General features: G+C 39.8%; 1 protein-coding gene across 1 annotated transcript in view; it reads right to left on the bottom strand.

Moving 5' to 3' along the window:
- The window catches only part of LOC150081150 (uncharacterized), a 421,878-nt gene that overhangs the window by 108,969 nt on the left and 296,004 nt on the right, over positions 1-16,905 (bottom strand). The window contains exon 15 of the mRNA XM_090380944.1: positions 1,891-2,067. Coding sequence (XP_090237070.1) covers positions 1,891-2,067 — 177 coding nt within the window. The remainder of the gene's footprint in view (positions 1-1,890; positions 2,068-16,905) is intronic.

The following is a 16,905-nucleotide window of genomic DNA, read 5'->3' on the forward strand; positions in this document are numbered from 1 at the left end:
ATTTGTGTAGCAGTCTTCCATGTGCAACAGTATCAAAAGCCTTTCTAAGATCCGAGTATATAATATCAAAGTTATTCCCTGCATCCAGTTCTTTTGTGACTGCATCATAGTATCCAATCAAGTTGGTCAGGCAAGACTTCCCCTTAACAAAACCATGCTGTGTCTGAGCTATAACTGAAGTCTTGTCTAAATGATCCTGCAGTGCTTCTTTAACCAGTGCCTCCATTAATTTTCCTGGAACAGAAGTTAAGCTCACAGGTCTATAATTACTTGTGTCAGCCTTTGATCCTCCTTTGTGAATTGGGGTCACATTTGCACATTTCCAGTCTATGGGTACCTCCCCTGAGTCTAAGGAAGCTCTCATAATTATGGCTAAGGGTTTGCTTACTTCCTTTGCTGCCTCCTTTTTTTTTTTTTTTTTTTTTTGGCTGATGCTGCATAAGCTTGCTTTCTTGCATCAAATGCCTCTACTAATGCTAATGCTAATGGTCTCACCCCTGGGGAGTTTGTTTGTGGTTACTCTGTATACCACACCCCAGGGGTTATCATTCCCAGTGGTAGAAACAAGGTGTTCCCAACTGCGCATCTTACGCTGGCGTATGGTTGCCGTGTATAGGTTCCTCGCATCTCAGAAGTTCTGTCTCAGTGCCTCCACTTCCGCTGCCGGCTGGGAGCACCTTGCCCACTGGAAGAGTTTCCTTCTCCTGTGCACCTCCTGCCTAAGCCTCTGTAGCTCTGGAGACCACCAGGGTACAGCCCCCGGGGTTGGGTTTTTCTTTTTGATAGAGGTGTTGGCAGCTTCAGTGATGAGACCAGCGACCGTCATCTGGTGCTGATCCGGGCTGAGTCCAATGATGTTCAACGATTGGGCTGCTGTGGTCAGTGTGGCTTGGAAGAGTGGCATATAGCTGTCTCCTGTATCTAGGTGCCTCCGTAGTCAGGTGGGCAGGAGCAGTAGTGCATAGCGCACGCTTCTTGATTTGACTGGAGTTCGAGCCCATGACCACCAAATATGGAGGATGCGGAAAGGTCAGGGAATGACTACCGCATATCCCTGGAGCAATAAGGCCTTAGTTGCTAATGCTCCTAAAAACCAAATAACAAACAAACAATCCTGTATCTAATTGCTCTGCTGTACAGATATTAAGATTTCTAACAGATGAACCACAGAATAGCACATTTTGGCTTCAATTTCTTCTGCATAGTTAATGCCTCACAACAACCCAACAACAAACAGCAAATTTTACAGAATGTTTTTTTTTAGAGACAGCTCAAGCATTTTGCCTGTAGGGACCCATGTATATTTAAGATCCAATCACAGCAACAACAGCTTCCTTCACTTGTGTCCAGTGGTACAGGAATGCTGATATCTATAGATTATGTACTACCCACTACAGACACAGTTTTAACTGTTATCTTTGAATAAGTCAATATGAAAGTAGAAGATGGCTCCATGGGTGTGGGCATAGATGTTAACAGTTCATTAACTTTGAAAACTTAGTAGACTTATTTGGGAGAAGAAAAACAAGTGACCTAAAACTATAAACAAACACAGCACTGGCACTTATTTGGTATCATGCCACTTGTCAAGCAAATTGACAGTTTCAAAGACAGTGGCAGATCACATGACAAGTACTCAAGCATATTTCTGTAAAATTTTGTGTTATCCATTCTCAAACACATTTCTGTAAAATTTTCTGTTATCCATTCTCAAACACATTTCTGTTATCAGTCATCAACGCACATGTTACTGCTGATTTAAATCGAGATATATAAATAAAGATAAATAAAAAAATTATATTAAAAGACTTGAGTCTTTTAATATTCTTGTGTATTTTTAAATTCATAATAATAATGACTTTAAAAGAAACTTTAAATATGAACACCTACCTGAACACTAAAGAAAAGGCCACCATTTAAAGATGAAGATGGACCAATGAAACTAAACGAACTGGAAATCTGTGGTATAGTAAGTGGAATTAATATACTGCCAGAATTTAGAAAAAGTTGGTAAGTCAAAGGCTGATGGCCTTCAGGTACAGAACAATTGCTGACGAAACCTGTAGCCTGTTAAAAAAAAGGAATAACAAAAATGAATAAATTCAGAATCTGGCATTTGATAATTCAGAAGTATGAATCATAAATTTCACAGTGGATTCCGACAACAAAAGGAAATAATTGACTTTAGGATTTAAAAGAAAAAGGAAAAAGAAGATAATTTTATAATGTTGCATTTGGTATCAGAGAAATGGATGTTTTGTCAACATTATTACACTGGAATACAATACATAATATAAAATACACATACAAAGGAAGCATGAAATCTGTAGGAAGATGCTAGTTTCAGAAAAAAAATTGCATTATTTAATAATGCAATAACTAAATGCTATAATAACATAGTACAATCATTAAGAGTTAACTTCTAAATAATACTTTTGTAGACTATGATATACAAATTAAACTTAGTGATCAGAATATCTATGTTGAATAAAGGAAAGGCGATGACATCATAAGAGAGCGAATGACCATCCAATGGATAGGAGGATCAAAGGGCAACACAAGTAATTATAGACCTGTTAGTTTAACTTCTGTTCCAGGAAAATTAATGAAGGCACTGGTTAAAGAAGCATTGCAGGATTATCTAGAAAAGACTTCAGTTATAGCTCGGACACAGCATGGGTTTGCTAAGGGGAAGTCTTGTCTGACTAATTTGATTGGATACTATGATGTGGTCACAAAGGAACTGGATGCAGGGAATAACTTTGATATCATATATTTGGATCTTAGGAAGGCTTTTGATAGTGTTGCACATGGAAGACTGCTGCACAAATTGGAGCAGTGTGGCATTGGAGGCAAATTGCTGCTATGGATAAAGGGATGGTTGAGTGGGAGAAGACAGAGAGTGGTAATCAATGGACACTGCTCATCGTGAACTAATTTTATTAGTGGAGTCCCTCAGGGTTCAGTATTGGGTCCATTGTTGTTTTTCTGTATTTATAAATGATATTGATGATGGTATATCAAGCTTAATGTCCAAGTTTGCAGATGATACAAAAGTTGGCAGGGTTGTTAAGGACACTAATGACAGTATGCTGCTGCAACAGGATCTAGAAAAGTTGAGAAGATGGGCTGAGAGGTGGCAAATGAAGATTAACATTGACAAATGTAAAGTACTACATATGGGAAGCAGCAACCCCAGAGTGACGTATCAACTCTGTGGTACTACACTGACAGTGGTAGAGAACAAAAAGGACCTGGGGGTAATTGTGCAGGCAGATATGAAGTTTTCTGAGCAGTGCAGACAGTCTACAATAGTAGCTCATAGTGTCTTGTCAATTATATACAGGAATTTTTCTAGCAGATAATGTGGTGATTATCCTCTTGTATAAGGTGAGGTGCCTCCGTAGCCAGGTGGGAAGGAGCAGCAGTACGTAGCACACGCTTCTTGATTAGACTGGGGTTTGAGCCCGTCACCACCAAATACGGAGGATGCGGAAAGGTCAGGGAATGACCACTGCATATCCCGGAGCAATATGGCCTTAGTTGCTAATGCTCCTAAAAACCAAATAACAAACAAACAAACTTGTATAAGGCAATGGTCAGGCCACCTTGAGTACTGTATACAGGTCTGGAGCCTCATTTTAAGAAGGATGTAGAGCTTTTGGAACGAGTACAGAGAAGGGCAACAAGATTAGTGAATGGAACAAAGGGTTGCTCTTACGAAAAAAAGGCTTAAATTTTGCAAATTACAGTGTTTGGAGACTAGGCACCTGCCAGGTGATCTGATTGAGGTGTATAAAGCCTTGAATGGTTTGAGCATGCTCAATGCTGATGGAATTCTTCCTCTTGCTCAGAATAATCATTTGAGAGGGAATAAATTCAAATTGAGGAAAGACAGATGTAGGATAGATGTGTGGAAGTTTGCCTTTAGCCAGCAGGTGGTTGGTTGGTGGAACAGACTTCCATCCTTTGTTGTGGAAGTTGATAGCCTAAATAAATTTAAGGCTGAGCTGGACAGGTACTTGGAACGAACAGAGGGGTATGGGAGCGTGTTTTTTTTTTTTTTTTTTTTTGGCTGATGCTGTATAAGCTCGCTTTCTTGCATCATATGCCTCTACTAATGCTAATAATAACATAATACAATCATTAAGAGTTAACTTCTAATTAATACCTTTGTAGACTGTGATATACAAATTAAACTTAGTGATCAGAATATCTATGTTGAATAAAGGAAAGGAGATGACATCATAAAAGAGCGAGTGACCATCCAATGGATAGTTAAGATTTTTTGCCAGTATTATTGAGGATACCTTAAAGATTCAGGGGGAAACTGATAGTTTGGGGGGACAAGGGTAATATAGATACATATTACATAATAATATTGGTCAAAGTAATACTTGCATATACCTCAAGAGTTCTTGTTTGTTACTGCAACAGAACATATTAGCAAGACGTTCTGAGGACAGAAATGTTTCAAATGAGTGGGCAGCTAATGCCAGAGAAGCGAGTCAAACAATTTTAAGTGGTGTGTCAGGGGAGTTAACTATATGAGAACACTAAGTCTTAATTGTTTATACAGTAATATCAGAAATGTCGGTGAAAGCTTTCATGGATTCAGATGTTTCGCATGCCAGTATAGAATCTGTATGGTGTGAGATGGAAGCAAAGGTATAATGAGAGTGGGAGTAATCTACAATTGATTGTGAAGATTATGATGAGAGCCTCTACGTGCAAATGGAATGGGCAAGTAAGCATGAATGTTTTTTTATGGGTTATTTCAATTTGCCTCTAATTGATTGGAGCAAATGGGAAGGAAACGCCACATGGGGGACTAAATTTTTAAATCAACTGGATGATTGTTATTTGTATCAACATGTCAGGAAAAGTACTATGGAAAAGAATACTCTAGACCTCATCATCACCTGTGACCCAGATCACATAATAGGCTGACCATACAGTAGCAGAAAGTGATCACAGAGTTCTAGGGTGGACAATGAAGAGAGAAGTATTAGCATTAGCATTAGTAGAGGCATTTGATGCAAAAAAGCAAGCTTATGCAGCATCAGCCAAAAAAAAAAAAAAAAAAAAAAACCCACTTCCACTTCACCCCTCTGTTCGTTCAAAATACCTGTCCAGTTGAGCCTTAAACTTATTTAGGCTATCAACCTCCACTACACGGGATGGAAGTCTATTCCACCAACCAACCACCCGCTGGCTAAAGGCAAATTTCCGCACGTCTATCCTACATCTGTCTTTCCTCAATTTGAATTTATGCCCTCTCAGGTGATTATTCTGAGCTAGAGGAAGAATCCCATCAGCATTGAGCATGCTCAAACCATTCAAGGCTTTATACACCTCTATCAGATCACCTCGCTGGTGCCTAGTCTCCAGACACTGTAATTTGCAAAACTTAAGCCTTTCTTCGTAAGAGCACCCCTTTGTTCCATTCACTAATCTTGTTGCCCTTCTCTGTACTCGTTCCAGCAGCTCTACATCCTTCTTGAAATGAGGCCTCCAGACCTGTATACAGTACTCTAGGTGTGGTCTGACCAATGCCTTATACAAGGGAATAATCACCTCCTTATCCCTACTGGAAAAATTCCTGTATATCATTGACAATACTCCATGAGCTACTCTTGCAGCCTGTCTGCACTGCTCAGAGAACTTCATATCTGCCTGCACAACCACCCCCAAGTCCCTTTCATTCTCTACCACTGTCAGTGTAGTACCACAGAGTTGATACTTTGCTCTGGGGTTGCTGTTTCCCATGTGTAGTACTTTACATTTGTCAATGTTAAACTTCATTTGCCACCTCTCGGCCCATCTGCTCAACCTTTCCAGATCCTGTTGCAGCAGCATAGTGTCAGTAGTGTCCTTGCCAACCCTGCCAACCTTTGTATCATCTGCAAACTTGGACATTAAGCTCGATATACCATCATCAATATCATTTATAAATACAGAAAACAATAATGGACCCAACACTGAGCCCTGAGGGACTCCACTAATAACATTAGTCCACGATGAGCAGTGTCCATTGATTACCACTCTCTGTCTTCTCCCCCTCAACCACCCCTTTATCCATAGCAGCAATTTGCCTCCAATGTCACACTGCTCCAATTTGTGTAGCAGTCTTCCATGTGCAACAGTATCAAAAGCCTTTCTAAGATCCAAGTATATAATATCAAAGCTATTCACTGCATCCAGTTCTTTTGTGACTGCATCATAATATCCAATCAAATTGGTCAGGCAAGACTTCCCCTTAACAAAACCATGCTGTGTCCGAGCTATAACTGAAGTCTTGTCTAAATGATCCTGCAGTGCTTCTTTAACCAGGGCCTCCATTAATTTTCCTGGAACAGAAGTTAAGCTCACAGGTCTATAATTACTTGTGTCAGTCTTTGATCCTCCTTTGTGAATTGGGGTCACATTTGCACATTTCCAGTCTATGGGTACCTTCCCTGAGTCCAAGGAAGCTCTCATAATTATGGTTAAGGGTTTGCTTACTTCCTTTGCTGCCTCCTTTAATATAACTGGATAGATCCCATCCACCCCAGGTGCCTTTCTTGTGTTTATCTTCAACAGTTTCTCCTCCACTTTACTCCCAGTTATTTCAAGGTTCTGTAGCTTACTGCTAGAGTTGAATACACCCCTGGCATTCCCCTCGCTGAATAACTCCTCATGTGTGAATGTCGATGCAAAATATTCATTTAGTTTGTTAGCTACCTGAGCAGAGTCATCAACAGTTGACCCATCAATATCAAGCGGACCAATCTGATTCATCCCCTTCCTTCTAGAGTTTACATAAGTAAAGAACTCTTTGCTGTTTTTCTTTGCATCCCTTGCCAAGGATTTCTCGTAATCTGCCTTCGCCTGCCTAACCTCCTTTGTAACTTGGTTGCATATCAACTTGTATCTATCATAGGCTTCTGTGTCATGTGTTAATCTGTAAGTATCCCATGCATTTTTCTTCTCTGCCATATGCCTCATTAGTTCATCTGACATCCATTTTGGCCTAAACCTTGAACAATATTTCTTAGTTGGTATGTAAAGCCTAGTAGCTTCCAAGATTAATTCTTTGAATGCTTCCCATTTTGAATTTGCTGTTGGTAACATCATCAGTTGGTCCCACTGTATAGAATTTAAATACTGTCTCAGTCCATCGTAGTCGCCTTTACGGAAGCAATAACCCTTCCCTTTACCCCTAATGGTAGTTACCTCTTTGAGTAAATCCCACTTCAGCACACTGTGATCACTGCCACCTAGTGGTTCATTTATCTGCAGATTCTTAATGCATGAAGAATCACTGCTGATAATCAAATCAAGAGTATTACTCCCTCTAGTTGCCTCCCGAACATGCTGATGTAGAAAACAATCATCCAATAAATCCACAAAAGCCCTGCTAGTGTGTGAGTGACCATCCCCCAAATTCCAGTCAATATCTGGGAAATTAAAATCTCCCATTATAAGACTCTCTGATTTACTGGCCCACTCTATTTCCCTGTACAGTTTCTTATTATACTCATCAGTGTCATTAGGCCTATAGCACACTCCTACTCTCAATTTTAATCTCCCAATGCTTATGTCACACCAAACTGACTCAACACTGCAGTGTCCAGCGATGTCGACTGGCTTCACTTCCTTGGTTTTTATGTGTTTCTTAACTAATAGCATAACCCCTCCCCCCTTCCTATCCTGTCTATCCTTTCTGTAGACGTTGTACTCCCCAAATTCCAGTTCTGCATCCCTTATATCTGTGTGACACCACGTCTCTGATATCCCAACAATATCTGCCTTTGATGTTTTGAGCAATACCTCAAATTCATCAAATTTATTTACTAAACTCCTAGCATTGGTGTACACGCAAGTATACCTGCACCTGTTTCTATTCTTAGTTACCCTAACACAACCCATGTGTTTACTTGTACCGCAATGGCTCCGAGTAGTCTCTGAAATATCATGCATCTTGTTTTTCAGGCTTCTGCTCATTCTAATAGAAGCAGTGCAAGAATCCCTTTCACCTCTGCCAGTGGCTACTGTCAATCTATTAGTCTTTGTCTCCCCCCAAGCTAGCAGTTTTCCGACCCACCTAACACTGCCTCGATAGCATCAGCAAATATTCTTGCACCCTTTCTATTTAAGTGTATCCCATCCCTGTAGAAGCAATCTCTCCTGTTAACAAGTACATCCAGGATGAAAAAAATTCTACCCCTTGAGCCTTGCACAATCCCTCCAGGGCCGAATTGATCGACAAGGCTCTCATCATATACTCCCTCCTATCGTGTCTGGTCAGAATTGCAGACACTTTCAAATTCAACCCTAATTCACGGCTTTTGTTCAACAGTGACCTGTACTTGTTAAGTAATTCTGCCGGTCTCCTACTCTTAATATTATTAGTGCCAACGTGTACAACTATATCACCTTTTGTGCCCTTAAAAGATGATATCTGCTCTACAACATCATCAACCTTTGTCCCTGGGAGACATACCCTGGTCCTGTTCCACCTATCCTTTTTACAAAGCATGTTCCCCGTTTCCTTGACAATAGAGTCACCAACAACTACTAGTTCCTTCGGGACCAGCGCATTCTGCCTTGGGGGTTGCCTCTGTGTCACGTGATGCCCAAGTGCAAGCTCTGGCGTTGATGTGGGCAGCTGAGAGCTTGATGGGCCCCTCAATTTAGTTCCTTCGAGGGCATCCACCCTGTCCTTCAAGCTCTCATATAGGCCCACAAGAACGCTGAGTTGTTGCCTGATATCGATACACTCCTTGCATCGCGCACACACAAAGACATCCCCCATGGCAGTATCATGTCCCGTACCCGATTGCTCTGCAAACATAAAGCAAACAGTGCATTTTATAAGGCTGTGAGTCAGAGGACAACTGCCCCCCTCAGTTCTACTCTGAGCCATAGCACTTCCATTAGCTTGAGCCTTTTGCTTTGCTGCTCTTGTCTGAGTCATGATTCTATTAATTAATTAATTATAATTAATTATGTTATGTTATTAATTATGTTAAATATAATTAATTATATTACGTTTGTAATCTAAGTCGTTATATGTATTTATTTAAAAGTACAATTTAACTGCTAACGAAGTTCAACTAACGCTATCTAGTACGGTATATAACTATCGTATATAACTACAGTATATAACTATCACAAAGACGGGAAAATTACGAACGGTAATCTACGGACACTTAAGTATTAATTAACTTTCAAATCTCGCTGTCTGAATTCAGAATAAACTAACGATCCGAAGTAGCAGCAATTAAAGGCAAGAGAAAGGGTTATAATTTCAGGAAAGGAAATTACAGCAGATTGAGATGGCACATGTCCTCTATTAACTGGGTAGATAATTCATAGATAGAGAATACAATTGAATTATGGTATAGATAGAGAATACAATTGAATTATGGTAAAACATTAATCACAGAAGCTTTGAATGCTTATATACCATTAAAAAAATACTCCACACGCAAGATTCCAAGTTGGATGAATAAGGAAGTTGCCAGATTAATTGAGCAGAAAAAAACTGCATGGAAAAGTACAGAGCAATAAAAAGTACTTAAGCCTATAACAGCTACAAATTGACCTGTAATAATGCCACAGAAAAGGTTAGGCTGGCAAAGAGTGGAGATAAAGAATTCTTCACATATATAAATGCAAAGAAGAGAAGGACAAACCAGATTGGACCCATGTGTAATGGACATGGGATAATATTAGATACCACAGCTGAAGTTGCAGATGAACTCAACAGTTATTTTGCTTCAATATTTACAGAAGAAAAACCCCTTACGTCGATGAGAAATTATAGGAGTGAAGTTGAAAAAATGTAATTAATAATGTTGAAATTTCACATGTTTATTTAATGAAAAAACTGTCAGGCCTACAGGCCAGTAAGGCTCATGGGGTTGATGGCATATATATACCATATAGTCTTAAGGTGACTTAAGACTATATGGTATATATATATATCTTTCAGGAAAGGAAATTACAGCAGATTGAGATGGCACATGGCCTCTATTAACTGGGTAGATAATTCACAGATAGAGAATTCATAAGACTATATGGTATATATCTACTTAAGACTATATACCATATAGCCTTAAGATTATATGGTATATAGTCTTAATTATGAGAGCATGCCTGAACTCATGGTGTGATTTCATTGAATTGGAATAGTGCCAATGTGTCTCCGATGCATAAGGGCAAGTTGTATCAACATGTCAGGGAAAGTATTAGGGAAAACAATACTCTAGACCTCATCATCACCCATGAACCAGATGACAAAATAGGGCTGACAATACAGGAACCAGTAGCAAGAAGAGTGAAGTGGGAAATTACTAGCCAGTTAGAATTAAAGAAAATCAGTAGTAAGGAAAATCATGGAGACATTAATGAAGGGTGGAATTCAGGCTCATTTAGATAGAAATGGAATTCAGAAGGATGCTCAGCATGGCTTTGTAAGGGAAAATCATGTTTAACTAATCTGGTTAGCTATTTTGACTAGGTCACTCCAGAGCTGGACTTATTGAATAATTTCGACATTGCTTATTTGGATTTAATCTCAGTCCTACCTGAGCGGTTACATTTGACTCAGTACTACATGAGAGGTTAATTTATAAGCTGAAACAGGTTAAAATTATGGGGAAAATTCTTAGATGGATAGCTGGATTGCATCAGGGCATGAGGCAGAGGGTTGTCGTTAGCATTAGTATAGGCATACGATGCAAGAAAGCAAGCTTATGCAGCATCAGCCAAAAAAAAAAAAAAAAAAAAAAAACTCCCATTTCACCCCTCCATTCATAACAAATGCTTGACCAGCTCAACCTTAAATTTCTTTAGGCTATCAACTTCCACAACAAAAGATGGAAATCTGTTTCAACAACTGGCTAAAGGCATTCCGCACATTTATTCTACAACTGTATTTCCTCAATTTGAATCTATGCCCCCTCAGATTCTTAATCTGAGCAAGAATCCCATTAGCATTCAGCTTGCTTAACTCATTCAAGGCCTTATACACCTTAATCAGATCACCTCACATGTGCCTACTCTCCAGGTGCTGCAATTTTCAGAACTTAAGCCTTTCTTGGTAAGAGAACCCCTATATTCCCCTCACTAATCTTTTTTCCCTTCTTTGTAATCGTTCTAGCAACTCAATATCCTTCCTAAAATGAGGCCTCCAGAGCTGTATACAGTACTCAAAGTGTGGCCTGACCATCTTATGGTCAGGCCACACTTTGAGTACTGTATACAGTGCTCTTATACAATGGAATAATCACCTCCCTGTCCCTTCTAGCAAAATTCCTATATATAATTGACAAGAATCCATGACCTGCTTTAGTGGCCATTTGCACTACTCAGAGAACTTCATATATTATTATTATTATTATTATTATTATTATTAGCCATATGGTACAAGGAAGCCTGAGGCTTATGCTGCACCAGCCAAAAAAAAAAAAAAAAAAAAATCCCGAGTTGCCCCCTGTGTGTGTGTGTGTGTGTGTGTGTGTGTGTGTGCGCGCGCGCGCGCATACATGTGAGTGCATGCGTGTGAGAGAGAGAGAGAGAAGTAGAAAGGCATCACCAAGAAAGAGAAGAATGATGATATCCAGCTCAGGACCCTGGGTTTGCCAAGCCCATACTCACCAGATGTGAGCCCTGCACAATTACCCCCAGGTCTTTTTCACTTTCCACTTCCCTGAGTGTAGGTAGTAGCACACAGTTCGTATATTTCTCTTAGGTTATTGCTACCCATATGCAGTACTTTTGCATTTGTTAATGGAAAGTTGCCACTTCTCAGCTCATTTGGCCAAATTATCTAGATCCAGTTGGAGTAGCATACCATCTTTACTGTCGTTAACAACCCTGCCAACCTTTGTATTATCAGCTGAAAACTTGGACATTAAGCATGATATACCTTTATCAATATCATTGATGAACACACAAAACAATAATGGGCGAAGCACCGAACCCCGGGGAACTCCACTAATAACATTTGTCCACAAAGAGCAGTGTCCATTGATTACCACTCTCTGCCATCTCCCACTCAACCAACCCTTTATCCATTGTAGCAACTTACCCTTAATGCCATACCACTACAATTTGTACAGTGCAACAGTATCAAAAGCTTTCCAGAAATCCAAATATATGATATCAAAATTATTTTTTGCATCCAGTTCTTTTGTGACCACATCATAGTATTCAATCAAATTTTTCATATAATACCTCAATTGAACAAACCCATGCTGTGTCTTAAATATTACGGCAATCTTGTTTTGGTGATCCTATAATGCTTCTTTAACCAGTGACTCCATTATTTCCCTCAAAACAAAAGTTAAATTAACAAATTTATAGTTACTTGTGTCACCTTTTGAACCCCTTTGTGAATTGGTGATAACATTTGCACACCTCCAGTCCATGGCGACCTCCCCCGAGTCCAAGGAAACTCCTCTCATAATTATGGCTAATGGTTTGCTTACTTTGTTTGCGGTCTCATTTAATATAACTAGATAGATCCCATCCTTCCTTATGTTTAACTTCAACAATTTCACATCCACGTGCTCTCAGTTATTACAAAATCATATAGTTCCTGCTAGAGTGTGATAACCTTCTGGCATTCCCCTCCTTGAATAAATCCTCATGTGTGAATGTAGATGCAAAATAATCTTTCAGTTTTTCGGCTACCTCAGCATGATCATCAATAGTCAACCCATCTATGTCAAGTGGTCCAATCTACTTCAACCCTTTCCTTCTAGAGTTCACATAAATAAAGAACTCTTTGCTATTTTTCTTTGCATTGTTTGCCAAAGATTTCTCGTAATCTGCCTTCGCCTGTGTGACCTCCTTTGTGACTTAATTACAGACTATTTTATATGTGTCATAGCTTCTGTGTCACCTGATACTTCATATGCTTCCCATACATTCTTCTTCTTTGCCACGACCCTCATTAATTCATCTGACATCCATTTAAGCCTAAACCTTGAACGATATTTCTTAGTTAGAATGAAAGCCCAGTAGCCTCCAAGATTAAGTCCCTGAAGGCTTCCCTATAGAATTCAATACTGGTAACATCATCATTTGACCCCACTGTAGTCACCTTTACGAGAGCAAAAGCCCTTCCCTTTATCCTTGATGGTAGTTATACCTTTAAGTAAATTCCACACCTTACACTGTGATCACATTGTAATGCATGAAGAATCATTGTTGATTATCAGATCAAGAGTATTACTCCTCTATTTGTACACATATAGTTGTAAACGTTGGAACTAATGATATTAAGAGTAGGAGACCGGTAGAATTACTTAGCAAGCAGAGGTCACTGTTGAAAAAAAGCAGTGAATTAGGATTGAATTTGAAAGTGTCTGCAATTCTGCCCAGACACAATAGGAGGGAGTATATGATGAGAGCCCTGTCGATCAATTCGGCCCTGGAAAGATTGCGCAAGGCTCAAGGAGTAGAATTTTGTTCAACCTGGTCTGTGCTTGTTAACAGAAGGAACCGTTTCTACAGGGATGGGATACGCTTAAATAGAAAGGGTGCAAAAATATTTGCTGATGCTATCGAGGCAGTGTTAGGTGGGTTGGAAAACTGCCAGTTTGGGGAGCTACAAGGACTAATAGATTAACAGTAGCCACTGGCAGAGGTGAAAGTGATTCTTGCACTGCTTCTATTGAAATGGGCAGAAGCCTGTAAAACAAGATGCAGGATATTTCAGAGACTGCTGGGAGTCATTGCCGTACAAGTAAACACATGGGTTGTGTTAGGGGAGCTAAGAAAAAGAAAAGGTGCATGCATACTTGCATGTACACCAATGCTAGGAGCTTGGTAAATAAATTTGATGAATTTAAGGTATTGCTCAAAGCATCAAAGGATATTGTTGGGATATCAGAGACGTGGTGTCACACAGATATAAGGAATGCAGAACTGGAATTTGGGGAGTACAATGTCTACAGAGAGGATAGACAGGATAGGAAGGGAGAAGGGGTTATGCTACTAGTTAAGAAACACATAAAATCCAAGGAAGTGAAGCCAGTCAACATCGCTGGACACTGCAGTGTCAAATCATTTTGGTGTGACATAAGCATTGGGAGATCAAAATTGCGAGTAGGAGTGTGTTAAAGGCCTAATGACTCTGATGAGCATAATAAGAAACTGTACAGGGAAACAGAGTGGGCCAGTAAATCAGAGAGTCTTATAATGGGGGATTTTAATTTCCCAGATATTGACTGGAATTTGTGGGTTGGTCACTAACACACTAGCAAGGCTTTTGTGGATTTATTGGATGATTGTTTTCTACATCAGCATGTTCGGGAGGCAACTAGAGGGAGGAATACTCTTGATTTGATTATCAGTAGTGATTCTTCATGCATTAAGAATCTGCAGATAGAGGAAACACTAGATGGTAGTGATCACAGTATGCTGAAGTGGGATCTACTCAAAGAGGTAACTACCATCAGGGGTAAAGGGAAGAGTTATTGCTTTCATAAAGGTGACTAGGATGGTCTGAGACAGTATTTACATTCTATACACTGGGACCAACTGATGATGTTACCAACAGAAAATTCAAAATGGGGAGCATTCAAAGAAATTATCTTGGAAGCTACTAAGCTTTACATGCCAAATAAGAAATATTGTTCAAGGTTTAGCATTAGCATTATTAGCATTAGTAGAGGCATATGATGCAAGAAAGCAAGCTTATTCAGCATCAGGCAAAAAAAAAAAAAAAAAAAAAACCCTCTCCCATTTCACCCCTCCGTTCGTTCGAAATACCTGTCCAGTTGACCTTTAAATTTGTTTAGGCTATCAACTTCAACAACAAGTGATGGAAGTCGGTTCCACCAACCAACCACCCGCTGGCCAAAGGCAAATTTCCGCACATCTATCCGACATCCGTCCTTCCTCAATTTGAATTTATGCCCTCTCAGGTGATTATTCTGAGAAAGATGAAGAATCCCATTGGCATTGAGCATGCTAAAACCATTCAAAGCCTTATACACCTCTATCAGATCACCTCGCCGGTGCCTAGTCTCCAGACTCTGTAATTTGCAAAACTTAAGCCTTTCTTCGTAAGAGCAACCCTTTGTTCCATTTACTAATCTTGTTGCCCTTCTCTGTACCCGTTCCAGCAGCTCTACATCCTTCTTGAAATGAGGCCTCCAGACCTGTATACAGTACTCAAGATGTGGCCTAACCATTGCCTTATACAAGGGAATAATCACCTCCTTATCCCTGCTAGAAAAATTCCTGTATATCATTGACAAGACACCATGAGCTACTCTTGCAGCTCGTCTGCACTGCTCAGAGAACTTCATATCTGCCTGCACAATTAACCCCAGGTCCTTTTCATTCTCCACCACTGTCAGTGTAGTACCGCAGAGTTGATACATTGCTCTGGGGTTACTGTTACCCATATGTAGTACTTTACATTTGTCAATGTTAAACTTCATTTGCCACCTCTCAGCCCATCTGTTCAACCTTTCCAGATCCTGTTGCAGCAGCATAGCGTCAGTAGTGTCCTTAACGACCCTGCCAACCTTTGTATCATCTGCAAACTTAGACATTAAACTTGATATCCCATCATCAATATCATTCATAAACACCGAAAACAACAATGGACCCAACACTGAACCTTGAGGAACTCCACTAATAACATTAGTCCACGTTGAGCAGTGTCCATTGATTACCACTCTCTGTCTTCTGCCACTCAACCATCCCCTTATCCATAGCAGCAATTTGCCTCCAATGCCACACTGCTCCAATTTGTGCAGCAGTCTTCCATGTGCAACAGTATCAAAAGCCTTTCTAAGATCCAATATATATAATTTCAAAGATCTTTGATATATCTTTGATATATATAATATCAAAGTTATTCCCTGCATCCAGTTCTTTTGTGACTACATCATAGTATCCAATCAAATTGGTCAGGCAAGACCTGCCCTTAACAAAACCATGCTGCGTCTGAGCTATAACTGAATTCTTGTCTAGATGATCCTGCAGTGCTTCTTTAACCAGTGCCTCCATTAATTTACCTGGAACAGAAGTTAAACTAACAGGTCTATAATTACTTGTGTCAGCCTTTGATCCTCCTTTGTGAATTGGGATTACATTTGCACATCTCCAGTCTATGGGTACCTCCCCTGAGTCCAAAGAAGCTCTCATAATTATGGCTAGGGGTTTGCATACTTCCTTTGCTGCCTCCTTTAATATAACTGGATAGATCCCATCCACCCCAGGTGCCTTTTTTATGTTTATCCTCAACAATCTCTCCTCCACTTTCCTCTCAGTTATTACAAAATCATCCAGCTCACTGCCAATGTTTACTTTACCTACATCATTCTCCTTCCTGAATAACTCCTCATGCGTGAATGTAGATGCAAAATACTCGTTTAGATTGTTAGCCACCTGAGCAGGATCCTCAACTGTTGAACCATCAATATCCAGTGGACCAATCTGATTCATCCCTTTCCTTCTCGAGTTCAAGTATGTAAAGAACTCCTTTCTGTTTTTCTTTGCATCCTTTGCCAAGGATTTTTCGTAGTCCGCCTTTGCCTGCCTAATCTCCTTTGTGACTTGGTTACAGACCAACTTATATCTATCATAGGCTTCCATGTCACCCATTAATTTGTATGTATCCCATGCATTTTTCTTCTCTGCCACATATCTCATTAGTCCATCTGACAACCATTTAGGCCTAAACCTTGAACAATATTTCTTAGTTGGTATGTAAAGCCTGGTAGCCACCAAGATTAGTTCCTTGAATGCTTCCCATTTTGAGTTTGCTGTTGGTAACATCATCAGTTGGTCCCACTGTATAGAATTTAAATACTGTCTCAGACCATCATAGTCGCCTTTACGAAAACAAAAACCCTTCCCTTTACCTCTGATGGTAGTTACCTCCTTGAGTAA

This window comes from Mastigoproctus giganteus, chromosome 9, assembly GCF_048544385.1.
Source record: "Mastigoproctus giganteus isolate SK-2022 chromosome 9, ASM4854438v1, whole genome shotgun sequence".
Lineage (NCBI taxonomy): Eukaryota > Metazoa > Arthropoda > Arachnida > Uropygi > Thelyphonidae > Mastigoproctus > Mastigoproctus giganteus.